This window comes from Microcaecilia unicolor, unplaced genomic scaffold (genome assembly GCF_901765095.1).
Source record: "Microcaecilia unicolor unplaced genomic scaffold, aMicUni1.1, whole genome shotgun sequence".
Taxonomy (NCBI): Eukaryota; Metazoa; Chordata; class Amphibia; order Gymnophiona; family Siphonopidae; genus Microcaecilia; species Microcaecilia unicolor.
Genome location: NW_021963731.1, coordinates 107,845 through 129,354, shown reverse-complemented (window position 1 = coordinate 129,354; position 21,510 = coordinate 107,845). Strand labels below are relative to the sequence as shown.

The following is a 21,510-nucleotide window of genomic DNA, read 5'->3' as shown; positions in this document are numbered from 1 at the left end:
ACCTGTAGCCTACCAAAAGCTAGACATCTGAATAATTAAAAACAGATGACCTTCCTCCACTACTTGCAGGACTGAATCAAACTTTTAAACACCAAATTAATATGGCTTCTTTTCCTGCCCAGGCTGCCTCAGTACCCTTTACAGTTTGTTGAGTTGTTTACACTGGGGGCTGAATTTCAGAAAGTATATAGTGACTCTAGAAGTAACGCAGAGAAAAGCATCCAGAATAATGCACGGTCTGCAATGATAGTCGTATGAGGTGAGTTGTAGGGTGTTAGTTAGTGCACAAGTAAACCTTTCTCGAGATTCATGAGGTGGAGCTACAAAGAGACAATGTAAGGAAATACTTTCTCACGGAAAGAATGGTGGATGCTTGAAATGCTCTTCTGGATCAAGTTGTGAAAGCTAAACCAGTAACGGACTTCAAAAAGTGAAGGAAATAAACACAGAATATCTTATTTGAAAGGTATTAATCCGCAAATGAACCTTTCCGTAGATGGGAAGGTGGTAGAACCTAGAGGACAATAAATGAGATTGAAGGGGGGCAGAATCAAGAAAAATGCCAGGAAGTATTTTTTCATGGAGAGAGTGGTGGAGTGGATTCTTGGAATGCCCTCCTGTGGGAGGTGCTGGAGGTGAAAATGGTAATGGAATTCAAAAATGCGTGGGATAAACATAAAGGACTCCTGTTCAGAAGGAATGGATCCTCAGAAGCTTAGCGGAGATTGGGTGGCAGAGCCGCTGTTGGGAGGAGGGGCTAGTGCTGGGCAGACTTCTATGGTCTGTGCCCTGAAAATGGTAGATATAAATCAAAGTCAGGTGTACACGTAAAGTAGCACATATAAGTTTATCTTGTTGGCCAGACTGGATGGACCATACAGGTCTTTCTCTGCTGTCATCTACTGTGTTACTATGTTATTTGTAAAGAGGGAGGATACAGTGGAAACATGACATAGTAGCACCATAAGCCATGGGAGTAGCCAAGAGGTAACTTGCACAGATTGCACACTGGGTAACCTGCATGGAATCACCATGGCCTACAGCCCGAGTTCACTGAGCAGGGGAGGATGAATGGTTTGGCCAATGGATTTAGCTAGTTTTGGACTGTTAAAAAACATAGTGATGAGACATTGAAAAACAACCTAGGTGTTAGAATTTTGTGTTATGTCTTGTAGAAATCATAGATGTATATGCCAAGGTCTGAAATGGCCTTAGCAGCGAGGTGGTAGATACTAGGGCTGCAGTTTGATTAAAATGTTTAATCACGCGATTAAATGTGGGTATTTCAAGCATCTGTGGCTGGAGGCACCCTGCTGACTTCTCGCTCCTGAGGCAGTAAGAGGAGGAAGAGGACGGCATTGGTACTGGATTTTAATTGAAAAAAAATTGCAATTCAAAACATGTTAAAATCCATGGAAATAGAAATAAAGGCATTCCTTCTGTGGGTGTACATTTTAAATGCTACATGTGTAGCTTGCTATTGAAAATCCATTTCACCAAAGCTTCCTCCCTTGTATTGTGGATAATTACTGTCAGCAGCAGCAAGAATTCTAAATGTACCTCTAATGAGCCTTGATTGAGAATGCACTTAGTGTCCTGAAGTAAAGGAGCAAAATGAAAATAAAAATGTCTATAGGTCACCACAGCCAAATTCAGTCTTTTAAGTGTAATTCATTGCACTATCTAGGAAGATGTTAACCATCAATTGGGAAATGTGTTCACGAAAAAACAAACATTTTTGAGGTACTTAAGCTAATGCGGCAGTGCATGAAAATGTTCCTCTGTTTTTCATGAGGAAATTTCCGTAGTCCGTTGGTTCTAAATCTTTTTCTAGGCGTGTCCCCATGTTTTTAGACAGCAGTGACACCCGCTACCCTGCTGAGATGCATCATTTATTTATTTATTTATTATTACATTTGTACCCCGCGCTTTCCCACTCAAAGCAGGTTCAATGCGGCTTACATAATAATATGGATTACAGAGTATTGATAGAGAAAATATTAGTTAATTATGGCAGAGTAATAAAAAGAGATAAGTAGGTAGAGATGGGGAAGGGTGAAGGCAGTATGAGAGGTATGAGCAAGGGGGTAGATGAGCATTGGAGGAGGGGTAGAGGAGGCGGGAGGGGGATGGGACGCGGGAAAAGCATTGGGAAATATGGTGGGAGATGTAGTCTGAGTCATTGTCGTCTTCTGGATCAAATCATGATGATTTGTCTGTGTAACGTCCGTCTGCCCCAAATGCGGTGTGCGAGTTACTATTTGGAGTTATGACCGACAGTTTTGGAAGCACTGCTGTAATTCCTGCTCCCAGTTTGGCCTGCATCCCAAGTGATGTATGCGAGTGGAGGAGTGGCCTAGTGGTTAGGGTGGTGGACTTTGGTCCTGAGGAACTGAGTTCGATTCCCACTTCAGGCACAGGCAGCTCCTTGTGACTCTGGGCAAGTCACTTAACCCTCCATTGCCCCACGTAAGCCGCATTGAGCCTGCCATGAGTGGGAAAGCGCAGGGTACAAATGTAACAAAAATAAAATAGATACTTCTTTATTCTGAATAAAGAAGAAGAAGCGATTTATGTAGCCTTAACCCTTTGTCCCTGAGGAAATTGTTTTGAAACCCCGCGGAGTCGGGCGGATCCAGGGGAAGGCAATTGCTAATTGTTTCAGCAAGGCAACACAGTTCTGCCAGAGAGGCAAGAACTCACGAGATAAGTGTACAGTTTTTTTCACCTAGTATATGTAATCTTTTAAACAAATGAATAAGTGATTTTATAGCACTGTGGTGATTGGGATGCAAAAAAATATGAGCAGAGGTTGCTCTTTACCCCAAAAAAATTCAGTAGGAGTTACCCAATGAAAGAAGTGCTATGCCACGTTGTAGCAGCATTATTGACTGCAGTCACGGTGGTTTATATCTGAGGGTACTCTACACATAAAAATTAAAAATTATTGATCACATACGGGTGAAATAACTGTTTGTTACTACACTTACTCGCAGTAGGTGGCTTTTGAGTCCTGGTTTGTGTTTATTAGCTATTCCACTAGCAACATTCCATGTAGAAGCCTGCGCGGCCACATTGGTGATCTGCAAGGGCCGACTTCTGCATGGAATGTTGCTAATGGAATAGCAACATTCCATGTAGAATCTCAAATAGTAGCAACAGTGGAGGAGTGGCCTAGTGGTTAGGGTGGTGGACTTTGGTCCTGGGGAACTGAGGAACTGAGTTTGATTCCCACTTCAGGCACAGGCAGCTCCTTGTGACTCTGGGCAAGTCACTTAACCCTCCATTGCCCCATGTAAGCCGCATTGAGCCTGCCATGAGTGGGAAAGCGCAGGGTACAAATGTAACAAAAATAAAATAGATACTATTGGAGATTCTACATGGAATGTTGTTACTATTGGAGATTCTACATGGAATGTTGCTATTCCACTAGCAACATTCCATGTAGAAGGCTGCGCAGGCTTCTGTTTCTGTGAGTCTGACATCCTGCACGTACGTACGTGCAGGATGTCAGACTCACAGAAGCAGAAGCCTGCTCGGCCACATTGGTGATCTGCAAGGGCCGACTTCTACATGGAATGTTGCTAGTGGGACTCTGGGCAAGTCACTTAACCCTCCATTGCCGCAATGAGCCTGCCATGAGTGGGAAAGCGCGGGGTACAAATGTAACAACAACAACAACTCTTTATTGGGCAAATAAACAACCTTGATACCATTACAGAGAATGAGATGTCCCATCACCATTGCAGTTCATTTTAATTTTAAACCATATTGTAATCAGCAATAAACACCCCCAACCCTTCAATAATCACCCAAAACGGTATTTCCCCTCATTTCCTTTTAACTGAATGGAGCAGTAGATATCATGGCTTTATAATTGTCTAACTCGTTTAATATCATACTCCTCACTCTGAGAAGCGGAGACTGAATATAAACCTCACAGATAGACCAGAAGGTTACTTTTTTTCTTTTAAAGGTAATACGGGCGTCTTTAGCTTCTAATGTCATGAGGGTATAGAAGGCATTTCTCCACAGTCAGTGGGATGGAGGACCATCCCCTGTCCAGCATTGCATAACACATATTTTTGCTATAATACAGGCTTTAATAGAAAGTGTTCCCCTTTACGCAAGGGACTACAAACTGTTATGTGGCCAAACAAAAGTTCTAGATGGGTCGCAACTATATATGGGGGGGGGGGGGGGGGGGGAATGGGACTTATATACCGCCTTTCTGTGGTTTTTTCAACTACATTCAAAGCGGTTTACATATTATATACAGGTACTTATTTGTACCTGGGACAATGGAGGGTTAAGTGACTTGCCCAGAGTCACAAGGAGCTGCAGTGGGAATCGAACCCAGTTCCCCAGGATCAAAGTCCACTGAACTAACCACTAGGCTACTAGAAATCAAACAAAATAAAACATGGAAAAGAAAATAAGATGATACCTTTTTTATTGGACATAACTTAATACATTTCTTGATTAGCTTTCGAAGGTTGCCCTTCTTCGTCAGATCGGAAATAAGCAAATGTGCTAGCTGACAGTGTATATAAGTGAAAACATTCAAGCATTACTATGACAGTCTGACAGGGTGGGAGGATGGGGGTGGGTAGGAGGTATGCATGGGGACATCAAAGCATATCATTGATATTCTAACAGGATGGGTGTGGATAGGTGAGGGGAGGGTGATCAACAGAGAAATACAGCTTTATGGTTTGTAATGGGCTAGGAACCCTAGAGAATCCTGAAAGGTAACTTTAAAACTATACAAGAAGGTAAGACCTTTGAAGTCAGAATGATTGAATATTTTAACACCCAACAGAAAGGACTTAACAAGGACCTAGGGTTCCTAGCCCATTATAAACCATAAAGCTGTATTTCTCTGTTGATCACCCCACCCCTCACCTATCCACACCCATCCTGTTAGAATATCAATGATATGCTTTGATGTCCCCATGCATACCTCCTACCCACCCCCATCCTCCCACCCTGTCAGACTGTCATAATAATGCTTGAATGTTTTCACTTACATACACTGTCAGCTAGCACATTTGCTTATTTCCGATCTGACGAAGAAGGGCAACCTTCGAAAGCTAATCAAGAAATGTATTAAGTTATGTCCAATAAAAAAGGTATCATCTTATTTTCTTTTCCATGTTTTATTTTGTTTGATTTCTATTGATAACCTTAAGAGTGGACTAACATGGCTACCACACTCCTCCTCTTAGTCATGAAAATTAAAAAAAAAAAAGCTAAAATCTAGTGCAGTTTTTGAAATGTTTCCTAACGCTGAATCTTTAGGCTAGCTCTGGACTTGGGTCATCTGGGTCACTTCACCTCAGATGACCCAATATCCGTGGCAGTACCTGGCTGTTCAAGTAGACCCCTACACCCTCTCCACGCCTTCCAATTCCTCCCCCCCCCCCCCCCCCCCAAAATATAGTACCTGTGGTCTAAGTGGAAGCTCAATCCCCCCTCCCCCCAACTCTGTGAACTTTATTTGTCAGGATGACCTCCAGCTGTGTGTCCTGACATGCTACTAGGGGTCAGGCAAAAATATTTGGGATGATAGTTTCGCTGGAGGCAAGATTGAGTGTGCCTCGCTCCTGTCGCCCAGTATTTAGAGGTGGGCGGGTGTGGGGCCCTGTAGGGGTCCACTTTGACCACCAAGTATTGTTTTTATGGAGTTGGGGTTCCAAGGGTGTACTTGAGCCACCGGACTATTTTTGTGGGGCTGGGAGAGATGTCTGGGGCTCACTGAGGTACTAGTGAAATTTTTAGATGGTGGGGAGTTCCCTCTGTGTCAGTGTGTGAGCCAGTTTCTGCCCCACATCAACAGGAAAGGAGGCCTTTCATATCCTGCTGGTGTCTTTTCAGGGAGTGAAAAAGAGCTCTCAGTCTGTGGTAGCCGACTTAGGACCCATCTGAAGAGGAGAAGAACTAGTCAGTGAGGAGGCTGATACACTGAAGATACCAGGAGATAGCCCAAGAGAATTAAAATGAAGTGTTTGCTTGTGTAAAGCAGACTTTTAAAGTGGACGTTGATTTAAAACAATTAAACAGTGCTTTATTTCAGTGAACCGTTTTTCCTCTTCTGAAACACTCAAAATGTGTGTGTGTGTGGTTTTTTTTTCTTTTCTGTTTGCTCTTTTAAATTTGGGGGATTTCACCGAATAAAGGTGAATTGTATTTAAAAAAAAAATTAATAAGTACACTGCATGTGCACTTATTCATTGGAGTGGTGTGAAAGTAAATATTTGTGTTTAACAAGTCAGGTAGTAAGGCCCTTGGAGCAGTTGCTTCTCTCCCCTCGCCTTAAATAAAAATGACATCATTGGAATGGAAAACACACCCACTGTTGGGAAGACAATTACACTATGTATATACAAGGAACTCTTGCTTGGTTTGTTTCTCCTTGATTGTTACAATGAGTACTGGTTCACATTACAGAGACTTGCATTAGTTTGGAAACTGTAGGCTCTGTTGGAATTTCTTCCAGGAATACAGATCACAACTTTACTCTTAGGCAAACTGAAACATAGGTAAATAGAAGATGATATTTTCCTTCTGTATTCTTCCCAATGGAAGCTTGCTTACATTTCAGATGCCAGAGATATGCTTTGAGGTCATTTACCCCTTGGTACCTGGTGGTATGTTACCAGAGTGTTAAAATGGATAGACAGTGGTTGGTTGAGAGATCCTTTTCATTTCACAACCTAACTGCAAAGGTGGCCATGGATACTGGATCATTTAGTGGTCAGATGGGACACCATCGGACTGTCAGATTATCTTCTGTCTTCCACTCCTATTTGCGTTATGCTGTACTTGGTAACAGTGTTTTTGCTAATGGGCTACTGATAGGTTTCAGTGTTTATAGTTAATTTTTTTCCTAACTTGGCACCTCTGGTCTTGCCTTCCTTGCTTCCTTATATGTTTTTGATATTTCAATCAAGGATCATGTCCTTCAGCTGAATCATTATTGCATGGATAATTGTTTTGCTGCTCAATCTTGCATGAATTCCAGCTTGTCTATCTGGCTGTTTCAGCCTTTCTTCCTCAGGAGTTACTACTTCCTTTTAGAGATAAAGGCCATCTAGCATTCTGTATCACCACTTTTCATTCTTTGCCCTCCCGACTGTTTGTGCCTATTTTCTACTACTCTATTGAGGATTCCTTTGCTACCTCCCACTTGTCTGGACTGGTCTGATATGTATGATAAGGAAGGAAAACTTGTCTTACCTGATCATTTTCTTTCCTTTTGTCCTGCCAGACCAGTCCAGAAACCTTCCCTTTTAGTAACTGATTTCTTATTGTTTCCTTTTAGTTCATTCTGTGGATGTTGTTGCTTCTCATAATCTTGACATGATGTATTATGTTTCATACATCTCTTGACGCAGTGGAAGCACTTCATGTCAATAGAATCTATGCCTACCTGGTTGGTAGTATGGTGTTTTGCCTCAGTTATTGACCACCCCTCTGCACTTGAGCACTGTTGCTTGTCTATTTGTAATACTAAGCATTCTATGGCTGCACAGTCCCCTTTAGGGGCACATGGCACTACTTTCTTTCTCTGTCTCCATCTGTCACGCCCCTCACCTTGCTGGTAATGGTGCTGTCTCTGTCGGTGTTGGGCCGGGCTTCCCTTCAGCGGTGCGCGCTGGCATCTGTCCGTCGTTGTGCACGTGCATGCTCCCCATTTGGCTCGCCAGCGTGTACGCCTGCTGGCACCTTCGACCTACATTTCTCTCTCTCTGGGGCTTCGCTCCTCTCCCTTGCGGACACTGACTGGGCAACTCCCAGCGTCTCTGCCCCGCCTCCTTGGTCCATGGGGATTGGCTCCCCGTCAGTGGTGTCCTGGTTGGCCATCTCTCAGCCCTTAATGTGTGGGGCTCTCTCTTGTCCCCTTTGCGCCTTCCCTATTGGGTGCCTGGCTGCTTGTCTTGTTCCCCTTCTTCCAATGGCTGCTCTCCTTCTCAGCTGTTTCCAGTTGATGCCTAATGCCAGCACTATTTTTGTGGAACCCTTCCCTTCCTCAGTGCTTCGGCTTCTACTTTGGTAGGTGTTTACGTTGCTCTGTTGTTGCTTCTTCTCTACTTTGTCCCTCGTTGCTTGACTTTGCCTGTACCTGGATTACTCTCTTGCCTGCTGCCTGCCTCTGGACATTGCCTGTACCTGGATTACTCTCTTGCCTGCTGCCTGCCTCTGGACATTTCCTGTACCTGGATTGCTCTGTCGCCTGCTGCCTGCCTCTTGACATTGCCTGTACCTAGTTACTCTCTTGGCCGCTGCCTACCTACTCGACAATGCCTCCATCTGGACCACCCTCAGTGTCTGCTGCCTGCTTGGCCGATACATTCGACACCCCACTTCCAACCTTGTCTTGTAAGTCCTGTAGGCCGCCCGCACCTAGGGGCTCAACCTCTGGGAAACGGCAGTCATCGCAGGTGAAACCCGGGGTTGTCCGGCTGCCAAGCAGAACTGGGTCTGCTTACTAGACTCAGCAGCGCTCTACTTGGTATAAGAACTCACAAGTCTGATATCATCCACTGGTCGATGGACACAACACCCATCTGTCAAGTTAGGTACAGGACAAGTTGCTTTGAATAGTATTAGAAATGAAGGCATTTTGTCTCAGCTCATCTGAAAGACGGGCTCCAGGTAATTTTACTCAGCAAGGAAGAAAATCAGATTAGAGCATTCAGCTTCTTTTAAGCTACAATTCCCAAAATGGAAAGCTTTTTTTTTTAAAAAGACTGTTCTGCCTCCATAGTAGTATGCCATGAAACAAGAAGGCAAGTGATCTGCAAAATCCAAGATGGCACAAACAAATAGCAGATCAAGCAAAGAAAGTCTGTCACCAAAATTTATTCACCACAACATAAATTAAAAACTAAAAGCCAAACACGGCCATGTTTCACCCTCATAGGGGCTGCATCAGTGGCATAAAAGGACTGTTGTTAATAAATATACAAAGAAACAATGTAAAATCTCAAAAAAATGATATGAATAAAAACATGTTTTAGTCATTATGATTCTTATGTATTTATGTATTATCGGTGTATGATGTTTTATAATTAACCTATTAATGATTTTTATTCGTATGATTTAATGCCCCTGATGCAGCCCTTATGATGGCAGAGTATGACTGTGTTGGGCTTTTATTTTATTTATGTTGTGGTGAATACATTTTGTGATGGACTTTCTTTGCTTGCTCTGCTGTTTGTGCTCACTATAGTGTGTGCATGTTTTGTATTTATTCTTTATATTATAGCTGTAAAATGTGTTTAATGCTGCTGTGCAATGATACTGTAGGTATTTTGGGCTTTATTGTGTAATCCTTACTTATAGTGTTTGGTTTGTTTGTAATGTGATCCCAGTGTGTTAACTGCAGCTACTCCTGCTTTGTGTGTAATATTTTCTCCTAGTGGTTATTCCTTTGCATATGACCCCTCTCTTTCCCTCCCAGCTGAGCCTGAGTACTTACATAGTAACATAGTAGATGACGGCAGAAAAAGACCTGCACGGTCCATCCAGTCTGCCCAACAAGATAACTCATATGTGCCACATTTTGTGTATACCTTACCTTGATTTATACCTGTCCTTTTCAGGGCACAGACCGTGTAAGTCTGCCCAGCACTATCCCCGCCTCCCAACCACCAGCCCCGCCTCCCACCACCGGCTCTGGCACAGACCGTATAAGTCTGCCCAGCACTATCTCCGCCTCCCACCACCGGCTCTGGCACAGACCGTATAAGTCTGCCCAGCACTATCCCCGCCTCCCAACCACCAGCCCCGCCTCCCACTACCGGCTCTTGCCACCCAATCTTGGCTAAGCTCCTGAGGATCCATTCCTTCTGAACAGGATTCCTTTATGTTTATCCCTTCATCTCCCCACTGTCATTTCTTGATTGTCTTTAAATTTACACTGTGATAGGTCAGCCCTTGGCAGATGCGTGCTATCCTCTCCATCCCTACAATCAAGGGATGCCCTCAGGCCCCAATGATCAGAAGCAAATGCTGTCTCTAGAGGCCATTAGTGCTGGACTAGCACCTGCGTTTGCCTGCGCCCCAGGATCAGAGTTGGTGAGCACGTGAAACAATGCGCTTTGCTGCCTCTGATTGCAAACTGCATGCAAACGAGGGTCTCCCGCATTCCTCCCTAATGATCAGCGGACAGTGCACCAAACAAAGGTGCTGCTTCCACTGCAAACCCTACGCCAGCCTGGAGCTGGTGTTAGGGTTTGCCAGCAAGGGACGAATGGGGGAGACCCACTGAAGAGGATTGACAGGTCCGGGACTTTCTCCTGGATCTGTCAAAACCAAGCGTTCCCGCCCCCCCCCCCCCCCCAACCCCCAAACACTAAAGAACCCTGGTGGTCCAGTGGGATCGCTACCCCCCCCCCCCCCCCAACATTGAAAAAAATGGCCTAGTGGGACTGCTAGCCCTCCCTCACTTCCTCCTCCTCACCTGGCACTCCCCCCCCCTCCCCTCCCCGCAGCCTACCTTGTCTATAGTTAGAGGAGGGAGGGATTTGCACTCCCTCCTTCCTCTTCAAGCGCCTCCTCAAAATGGCGGTGCTCTGCCTGCCCAGTGCACAGACACCCAAACAACCTCAGGGTAAATAAATATGTTCTTTTATTATCTAGGAACCTTCCTCTTATTATTTTCATGACATCTTGTCCTTGATTTTATTTTTTTTTTTTTTAAGATTCCTGCTTGAACGTTTCCTGAAATGTGCTAAATGTTTGGATATTTCTCTCATATATCCCACCTTTTCCTTCTTCTAACGTATAGTTTGTGTTCTCAAGCCTTTCCATTTAGGGCTTTTGTTGCAGCGTTTTGAATTTAGGAAGATATAGCCTCCAGAACTAAGCTAACAACAAGGAGCTCAAGAGTAATTATCTGTGGTTGATACCTTTACTGTAAGTGTGCCGCTTACTGGCAAGTTTCTTCTTGTGTAAAATGATTACTCCTGGGACGCTTTCTGTCTTAGTCAATGACTAATGGTTTTTTAGCCCTGGATGAATAACTTTAATGCAGCATAGCTTTGTAACCCATGACCATTCTTTCAAGCAGGTTTTCTTTCAACTTATCTGGCGCTTCTTGTGTGTATCCCTTGTTACTGGTTTTTTGTTGGCAACAGACATATTTTACCTTAAAGTATCTCTGCAATGTTGCTAGCAGCAAGCCTCAAGATATTCCACTGGACTCTTTACTGCCACCAAAATGGCTTCAATGTGTTTTCCACTGTAATGGATTTTTGTTGTTGTTGCTGCCATTTAACATTTGTTTACCTAGTTAACTTTCTGCTTTTATTTAATTTAGTTTAATTCAGGCTTTTATATTTATCCCCTTCCCTCTTTCAAGAGTACTGATGAACTAAAAATCAAATTTGGTAATTTATTAGTCACAGCAATAAACAAATTCAATATAATTCAAGGTACCAGAATGAGGGAAACTTTAATTCATTAATTAATTAGGATGTAGATCCACAAACGAGAAGCAGTCTGCCAGATGAAACCTACTTCTGATGAATACAAATTTCTTCCCGTATTATATACTTAAAAAATATGCCTTCTTGTCGCCCGACTAGCGCACATGATTAATCCTGGTCTTTTAGCTTGTTGTAGCATAAGTTAGTCTGTTACCTTAATAGTGTACATTTTCTTAGGGGCTGATTAGGGCTTTCCCTCTTGACCTCTGTGCTCCCTACTCAGCTGGGCCTCAGGCCATCTGTAAGGCTGGGATTGGGGGGTGGGGGTTGGCAAGACTTTACATCCTTATCTTATTTTCAGCAGAGGGGTTGGGGTCTACAGTCTATTTGTATTATCCTCTACTTCTTATATTAATTTATATATAAGTTATATTAGTTTGTGTTATCCTAATTAGTTGATTAATTTTAAGCTACTATCAGCTGGCTATTTATTTTTTTCTCAGTACAGAGCAGATTTCAAAACAATACAATAAAATCAATACAGACAGTAAATAAAAACAGCACATTAAAACAGTGCAGTAAATAAAACATACAAATGGGAAAAGGAGCCTTCATCCATCTGTCCTGAAGCTGCATTCAAATTGACCTAAAACCAAGTGAAAAGCCAGGTTTTTATGTGATGTCAAAAAAGGAGGTTACTTGTTCTACAAAGTAGGAACCAAGCCACTAAAGGTGCAATGCATACTACTCACTCAATTAAAAACAGAGGAGAGGTAGGGATAATTAAGTTAAAAAGATGCTGAGAGCACAAAGAATGCAAAGGAACGTACCTAACAAACTTATTTGCCAGATATTCAGGGTCCATTCCTTGTAAGGCTAGAAATGCGTCCTTCTGGCTTTGGCCACCAGCTTTGGGCTCATTTTCGAAAGAGGAGGACACCCATCTTTTGATGTAAATTGGAAGATGGACATCCTTCTCACAGGGTCGTCCAAATCTGTATAATCGAAAGCCGATTTTGAACGTCCCCAACTGCTTTCCGTCGCAGGGACAGCCAAAGTTCAAGGGGGCGTATCGGAAGTGTAGCGAAGGCGGGACTTGAGCGTGCCTAACACCAGGACGTCCTCGACCCATAATCGAAAGAAACAAGGACGTCCCTGATGAACACTTGAATGACTTTACCTGGTCGTGTTTTTCTTACGACCAAACCACAAAAAAGTGCCCGAAATGACCAGATGACCTACGGAGAGAATCGGGGTTGACCTCCCCTCCCCCAGTGGTTACTAACCCTCTCCCACCCTCAAAAAACATCTTTCAAAATATTGTGTGCCAGCCTCAGATGTCATACTCAGGTCCATCACAGCAGTATGCAGGTCCCTGGAGCAGTTTTAGTGGGTGCAGTGCACTTCAGGAAGGCGCACCCAGGCCCATCCCTCCCACCTGTTACGTTTGTGGAGGAAACAGTGAGCCCTCCAAAACCCACCAGAAACCCACTGTACCCACATGTAGGTGCCCCCCGTCACCTGTAAGGGCTATTGTAGTGGTGTACAGTTATGGGTAGTGGGGTTTGGGGGGGGGGGCTCAGTACACAAGGTAAGGGAGCTATGTATCTGGGAGCAATTTATGAAGTCCACTGCAGTGCCCCCTAGGGTGCCCGGTTGGTGTCCTGGCATGTTAGGGGACCAGTGCACTACAAATGCAGGCTCCTCCCATGACCAAATGGCTTGCATTTGGTCGTTTCTGAGATGGACGTCCTTGGTTTCCATTATCGCCGAAAATCAGAAACGACCAAGTCTAAGGACGACCAAATTTCAGGATTTGGGCGTCCCTGACTGTATTATTGAAATGAAAGATGGACGTCCATCTTGTTTCTAAAATACGGGTTTCCCCGCCCCTGGATGGGGACGCTTTGCGAGGACGTCTTCATCAAAACGTGGACGTCCCTTTCGAAAATGCCTCTCCACGTCACCTTGTTTTGTTGCCTTAAGGTCCTCCCAGCACTATCACCCCAAGGTCCATCTCTCCGTCTGTTTATCAGCCTTTCACCTCCTAGCAAACTCAGCTCTTTTGGGTTTCTACACCCCATGTGCATCACTCTGTACTTCTTTGCATTAAATTTTAACTGCCAAATATTAGACTGTGCTTCTATTTTTTTTTTTTTTAGATCACTTCTCATGTTGTCCACATTACAAAAGCTAAAATGAAACATCAAAATTTTGGAACATATACTGAGAGGTAATGCAGATGCAGAAAACAGTACATCTCCTGTTTTTACTCTCTTCCTGTGTTGCAGCAGGCAAATGTGAAGTGACACAGTATGATCTTGCCCACCTTGGCTAAACCAGTTATTCTCTTAAACCAAAGCTCTCAATGGCATACCTCTAATCCAGGGGTTTTCTACCAAGTCCTTAGGACCCACCAATCCTGTCAGGTTTTCAGGATACCCGCATGAAATAAATCTATATATCATGGAGGCAGTGCATGCAGATTTATCTCACATACATATTCTTTTAAGCTGATTTATCTCACATGCATATTCATTATGGATATCTTGAAAACTAGAGTGGCTTAGAGAACTGGGTTGAGAACTTCTGCTCTATCCTGATCACTCCTAAAGGTTTCATTTTTTAAAGCTCAATTTGTAGTAAATGCCAGTCTAAAGATTAAAAAATATTTTAGTCATTCAATGCTACAATAAATTTTTTAAATTTCGCCACCCTCTGTTTTCTTTTTTTTATTGCAGGAAACCAAAGATAAGCTTAAAGAAACATCAATAAAGCTAACTCAGGCAAAAGAAGAAGCTGACCAAATAAGGAAAAACTGTCAAGAAATGATAAAAACGTATCAAGTAGGTATACATTCACTCGTACCACATGTTGAAGTTAGGTATTTTTCTTGGCAATTGGGTATAACAGGATAACCGGTGGGGCACTGTGATATTGCGGTACAAAACATATTAAAGTGACATTGAAGACTGAACTTGTGATGGGGTCGCTATATATCATGTAGCATAATCTGCAAGAGACAGACTGCACATTGAAAACCCTATGAGCAGAAATTCTGTGCCTAACACTACTACTACTACTACTATTTAGCATTTCTATAGCGCTACAAGGCATACGCAGCGCTGCACAAACATAGAAGAAAGACAGTCCCTGCTCAAAAGAGCTTACAATCTAATAGACAAAAAATAAATAAAGTAAGCAAATCAAATCAATTAATGTGGACGGGAAGGAGGAGAGGAGGGTAGGTGGAGGCGAGTGGTTACAAGTGGTTACGACTCAAAAGCAATGTTAAAGAGGTGGGCTTTCAGTCTAGATTTAAAGGTGGCCAAGGATGGGGCAAGACGTAGGGGCTCAGGAAGTTTATTCCAGGCGTAGGGTGCAGCGAGACAGAAGGCGCGAAGTCTGGAGTTGGCAGTAGTGGAGAAGGGAACAGATAAGAAGGATTTATCCATGGAGCGGAGTGCACGGGAAGGGGTGTAGGGAAGGACGAGTGTGGAGAGATACTGGGGAGCAGCAGAGTGAGTACATTTATAGGTTAGTAGAAGAAGTTTGAACAGGATGCGAAAACGGATAGGGAGCCAGTGAAGGGTCTTGAGGAGAGGGGTAGTATGAGTAAAGCGACCCTGGCGGAAGATGAGACGGGCAGCAGAGTTTTGAACCGATTGGAGAGGGGAGAGGTGACTAAGTGGGAGGCCAGCAAGAAGCAGATTGCAGTAGTCTAAACGAGAGGTGACAAGGGTGTGGATGAGGGTTTTGGTAGAGTGCTCGGAAAGAAAGGGGCGGATTTTACGGATGTTGTAAAGAAAGAAACGACAGGTCTTGGCAATCTGCTGGATATGAGCAGAGAAGGAGAGAGAAGAGTCAAAGATGACCCCAAGGTTTCGAGCTGAGGAGAAAGGGAGAATGAGAGAGCCATCAACAGAAATAGAAAACGGGGGGAGCGGGGAGGTGGGTTTGGGGGGAAAAATGAGAAGCTCGGTTTTGGTCATATTTAATTTCAGGTGGCGTTGAGACATCCAGACAGCAATGTCAGACAAGCACGCTGAAACTTTGGTTTGGATGCAAGGTGAGATATCAGGGGTAGAAAGGTAGATTTGGGAGTCATCAGCATAGAGATGGTAGGAAAAGCCATGGGATGAGATTAATGAACCAAGGGAAGAAGTGTAGATAGAAAAGAGGAGGGGACCAAGAACAGAACCCTGAGGTACGCCGACAGGCAGAGGGATAGAAGTAGAAGAGGATCCACCAGAGTGAACACTAAAGGTGCGGAGGGAGAGGTAGGAAGAGAACCAGGAAAGGACAGAGCCCTGGAATCCAAGTGAGGACAGGGTATCGAGAAGTATGCTGTGATCGACAGTGTCAAAAGCAGCGGAAAGATCAAGAAGAATGAGGATGGAATATTGACCTCTGGATTTTGCCAGTAATAGGTCATTGGAGACCTTAGTAAGCGCAGTTTCGGTTGAGTGGAGAGGGCAATAGCGGGACGGAGGGGAGGGGGGAAAGGTATGTCATTGTCCACCTGATCAAGAAGGTGAAACAGATTAAGCAATGCTAATGCAGAGAACGGAAGTGACGTCACCGGGCAAAATGGTCCCTTAAAGCGAGAGCTCCCGCTTCCCCCCCCCCCGCAAATATGTTTGGCGTTACCCCAGATAGAGTTACAGCTTAAAGTGTGAGTCGGGTGCACGAGAATGCCTGCGAGCCTCGCTCAATTCACTTTTTCTGGCAGCTCGGCGACAAAACACGTGGCCAGTATGGAACCAGCAGCATTAGTTCCAGCATGCTGCACTGAGAGGCCTGAGTCCCAAAGTATAATAGAATAACAAACTTTTCCTTATTGACTATGCTCCACTACTGGTTTCTAAGTAGGGGAATTCATGTTGAATAATAAACCCTCTACTATATTAGGAGTCCTGTTCTATCATTGGTTTCAAAACTCTCCATGAGATAAAAATGATTGATTCCAAAAAATCCCCCAGTATTATTGAACACAGAATACCAGAGTTGAGTGTGCTTTAAAACCTCAAACAAAAGTTTTAATGTGCACTTATCCCATATACAAAATTCAGTATAAAAAATAGCAAAATATCAAAAATCAGCAGTCTGCTACCATATCTTTCTCATGGGTGTTCATTGTGGATATCCTGGAGGCCTGCCTGGCTGGGGTGCCTCCGGGACCAGGTTTGGGAACCACTGACTTAACCCTCCATTTCCCAAGGTACAAAAAAACTTATCTTATGTTCCAACTTTGCTTATTCTCTACGCTGTCTATTAAAATGTTTTTATTGTGTTGACATAAGTAGATACTATGCCATAATTTGTATTTTTATTTGAATATTTTTACTGCTGTAATTGTCTATTGCTTATGTTTGATTTATTCCTACTGTATAACGCCTTGAGTGTATTTCTTCAAAAAGCCAGTAAATAAATCCTAATAAATAAATATCACAAATGCTACTTAGAAGGAGCCCAAGACTCTCTTCTGTCTTCCGGTTCTGTATCATCGTATTTTTCTATCAAGACTCTTTCCTATGCTGCTCTGTTCACGTTCAAAAACAGCAGTGCACTGCCGACCGATATACTTTCTCTCCTGTCTTCAACAAGAGTTCCTTGTTGAAGACAGGAAGTATTTTTTCACGGAGAGAGTGGTGGATGCTTGGAATGCCCTCCCGCGGGAGGTGGTGGAGATGAAAACGGTAACGGAATTCAAACATGCGTGGGATAAATGTGGAGGAGTGGCCTAGTGGTTAGGGTGGTGGACTTTGGTCCTGGGGAACTGAGGAAGTGAGTTCGATTCCCGGCACAGGTAGCTCCTTGTGACTCTGGGCAAGTCACTTAACCCTCCATTGCCTGCCGCATTGAGCCTGCCATGAGTGGGAAAGTGCGGGGTACAAATATAACAAAAATAAAAATAAATAAACATAAAGGAATCCTGTTCAGAAGGAATGGATCCTCAGGAGCTTAGCGGAGATTGGATGGCAGAGCCGGTGGTGGGAGGCGGGGCTAGTGTTGGGCAGACTTATACGGTCTGTGCCCTGAAAAAGACAGATACAAATCAAGGTAAGGTATACACAGAAAGTAGCACATATAAGCAGTGGCGTTCCTAGCGTGGATGGCACCCGGGGCGGATTGCCGATGCGCACCCCCCCCCCCCCCCCGCCTGCGAAATGACACCTTCCCCCCCCCCCCGGGTGCACGCCGCTGGGGGGGGGGGGTGCCGCAGCACGCGCCTGTGGGCTCCAACTTCGCAAACTTCGCTCGTTCGCTGCAGCTCCCTCTGCCCCTTAACAGGACCGCCCCCCCCCCCCCCCTTGGTATGCCACTGCATGAGTTATCTTGTTGGGCAGACTGGATGGACCGTGCAGGTCTTTTTCTGCTGTCATCTACTATGTTACTATGTTTTGCAAACTTCTGCTGCTTCAGGAAGATGCCGCTCTGTAGAAATTTTTCATACAAATGTTTGACTCTATTGATTCTTTTTTTTTTTTTTCCCTCTGTATTTGAAACCAATGATAGGATTGGACTCTTAATATAGTAGAGGGTTTTATTATTCAATTTGAATTCCCCAACTTGGAGATTTGAGGTAACTCTTGTTTAAATATATATTCACAGAAACCAGTAGTGGCCGGGCTTTTTTTTTTTTTAACAAACTTTATTCGATGGAACATTGTCCCTAGAAACCCATGACATCGGCAGCTAATTTTGATATAGTCTTCAGTGGAACACAGGACTTGATGCGAGGGTTGATGATGGTGATGCCACTTTGAAAGAGTGATCATGATGGAATTGCATTTAATCGCTGGAGAGAGAATAAGTACAAGTACTGCAGTTGCGGCATTAACAAAGGAAGATTGTAATGAAACAAACTTAGGAAATGTTTGTGCTTTTCGTGCCACGCCTCCAGAGTCTCTAATCACGGCTGGGTGCTACTCAAACAAATGCAATCCCCTCGACCAGTACCTTGAAAGAACCCGACAACTGGTAGCACTATTTTAGACTGCAACCAAGACAAAAAGAGACCAAGGAAGCGCTTCCTGGGGTTAACACAGGTTTATTTAATTATCCAGAGATTAGGATAAAAAATAAGAAAATATTCAAGTATAATCTAGTATAGAAAAGAGGAGAAAAGACATGAAAGGACAATGGAAATGGTCAGGTCAGGCTCTCCATCCCCTGGCATGGGGCAGAGTGCACTAGACACTGACCAGCTTCTTATCTGGCAAAGACATAATATATAGAACTTTCTTTCCCTTACAGTACAAAAGAGCAAGAGAGAGGGGAGGGCTTCCCTCACCTCCTCAGTTAGTATCCCACAGTCAGTCAGGATCTCCCGTCAATAAAGAAATACATAGCATCTGTTTTGAGGAAAACATTTGGTCTGTTTGTCCATCTTTACAGCTTTTCTCACACAAGGATATACAGTGGGGGAAATAAGTATTTGATCCCTTGCTGATTTTGTAAGTTTGCCCACTGACAAAGACATGAGCAGCCCATAATTGAAGGGTAGGTTATTGGTAACAGTGAGAGATAGCACATCACAAATTAAATCCGGAAAATCACATTGTGGAAAGTATATGAATTTATTTGCATTCTGCAGAGGGAAATAAGTATTTAATCCCTCTGGCAAACAAGACCTAATACTTGGTGGTAAAACCCTTGTTGGCAAGCACAGCGGTCAGACGTCTTCTGTAGTTGATGATGAGGTTTGCACACATGTCAGGAGGAATTTTGGTCCACTCCTCTTTGCAGATCATCTCTAAATCATTAAGAGTTCTGGGCTGTCGCTTGGCAACTCGCATCTTCAGCTCCCTCCATAAGTTTTCAATGGGATTAAGGTCTGGTGACTGGCTAGGCCACTCCATGACCCTAATGTGCTTCTTCCTGAGCCACTCCTTTGTTGCCTTGGCTGTATGTTTTGGGTCATTGTCGTGCTGGAAGACCCAGCCACGACCCATTTTTAAGGCCCTGGCGGAGGGAAGGAGGTTGTCACTCAGAATTGTACGGTACATGGCCCCATCCATTCTCCCATTGATGCGGTGAAGTAGTCCTGTGCCCTTAGCAGAGAAACACCCCCAAAACATAACATTTCCACCTCCATGCTTGACAGTGGGGACGGTGTTCTTTGGGTCATAGGCAGCATTTCTCTTCCTCCAAACACGGCGAGTTGAGTTCATGCCAAAGAGCTCAATTTTTGTCTCATCTGACCACAGCACCTTCTCCCAATCACTCTCGGCATCATCCAGGTGTTCACTGGCAAACTTCAGACGGGCCGTCACATGTGCCTTCCGGAGCAGGGGGACCTTGCGGGCACTGCAGGATTGCAATCCGTTATGTCGTAATGTGTTACCAATGGTTTTCGTGGTGACAGTGGTCCCAGCTGCCTTGAGATCATTGACAAGTTCCCCCCTTGTAGTTGTAGGCTGATTTCTAACCTTCCTCATGATCAAGGATACCCCACGAGGTGAGATTTTGCGTGGAGCCCCAGATCTTTGTCGATTGACAGTCATTTTGTACTTCTTCCATTTTCTTACTATGGCACCAACAGTTGTCTCCTTCTCGCCCAGCGTCTTACTGATGGTTTTGTAGCCCATTCCAGCCTTGTGCAGGTGTATGATCTTGTCCCTGACATCCTTAGACAGCTCCTTGCTCTTGGCCATTTTGTAGAGGTTAGAGTCTGACTGATTCACTGAGTCTGTGGACAGGTGTCTTTCATACAGGTGACCATTGCCGACAGCTGTCTGTCATGCAGGTAACGAGTTGATTTGGAGCATCTACCTGGTCTGTAGGGGCCAGATCTCTTACTGGTTGGTGGGGGATCAAATACTTATTTCCCTCTGCAGAATGCAAATAAATTCATATACTTTCCACAATGTGATTTTCCGGATTTAATTTGTGATGTGCTATCTCTCACTGTTACCAATAACCTACCCTTCAATTATGGGCTGCTCATGTCTTTGTCAGTGGGCAAACTTACAAAATCAGCAAGGGATCAAATACTTATTTCCCCCACTGTATTTCTCAGAACCTATGATCTTTTATCTTAGTATTTCCCCTTATTCTAAAAGAGGAGACAAAAGTTGACTATTGCTTCCTTATAGAGGTAGGTGTTAGATTTCTTTCTTGCCAGTTTATGTCATGTTGCTGCCTGTCATAAAACCACTACCACTTGGTTCCACAGTGTTTGTTTCCCAGAGAGAGACACAGTGTTTGATCTCTTCTGCAAGGTGTTTACCTGCTATGTCTCCACATAGTTGAAAAGAAGGTGGTTCTCTCCTGGATTGAAGAAGCCTTACTTCCAAGGGGCATGGGAGAAGAATTCTGTCACCTGAATTTCCCTGAGACCGGTCACACTTAATGGGTGAGATTGGGGGCAATTCAGCTTTACAATTCACCTGGCTTGGCAAGAGGGGGGAGGTAAAGTGTAGTTGCTATTCCAGCAAGCTCTGTTTCTCATGATTTGGAAGGAGAGAAGCCGTCATTCCTCTCTGTCCAATATGAGAAAATTAATTCTGTATATTAAATATTTGGAGGCCTTCCACCTCTATATTAAATATTTGGAGGCCTTCCACCTCCTACAACAATCCTACAACAGAAACTAAAGAGAATAGTTATAGTGGTTAAAAATCTGCAAGAGGCAAGAAATTTCTATCTTGGAAGCCTAGATAGAATGTTTCTAAAATATTAAAAATAAAATAAAATCTTGAGATAACTAAACGGCTACCTGAGTGAGTAGTGGTGTGAAACACTATGAAAGTAAAAAAAAAAAAAAAAAAAGCAATGGCACCTCCTGGGAGCTCATACAGAGGACCGGGATTAGAATCCTGGATCAGATTTTCTGCTTACTGAGAAGTCCAGGCTTAGGGATGTTGTGGCGCCAGCATTCGCAGTCCCTGGGGATAGGGCAATCAGTCATCTGGTAATGGCAAGATCTTATGACTGGATTTAGGGCCCATGATTGTGAAATTGCCAGCACAGGAAGTGGACTAAACAAGTTGCAGGTAATAGACTTCCTGAGCCTGTACGTCTAGCTCCATCTCTACCTGTTTTCAAATCTATGCTGAAAACCCACCTT

General features: G+C 43.9%; 1 protein-coding gene across 1 annotated transcript in view; it reads left to right on the top strand.

Moving 5' to 3' along the window:
* Positions 1–21,510, top strand: part of LOC115459592 (coiled-coil domain-containing protein 186-like) — a 193,876-nt gene that overhangs the window by 74,732 nt on the left and 97,634 nt on the right. The window contains exon 8 of the mRNA XM_030189400.1: positions 14,177–14,281. Coding sequence (XP_030045260.1) covers positions 14,177–14,281 — 105 coding nt within the window. The remainder of the gene's footprint in view (positions 1–14,176; positions 14,282–21,510) is intronic.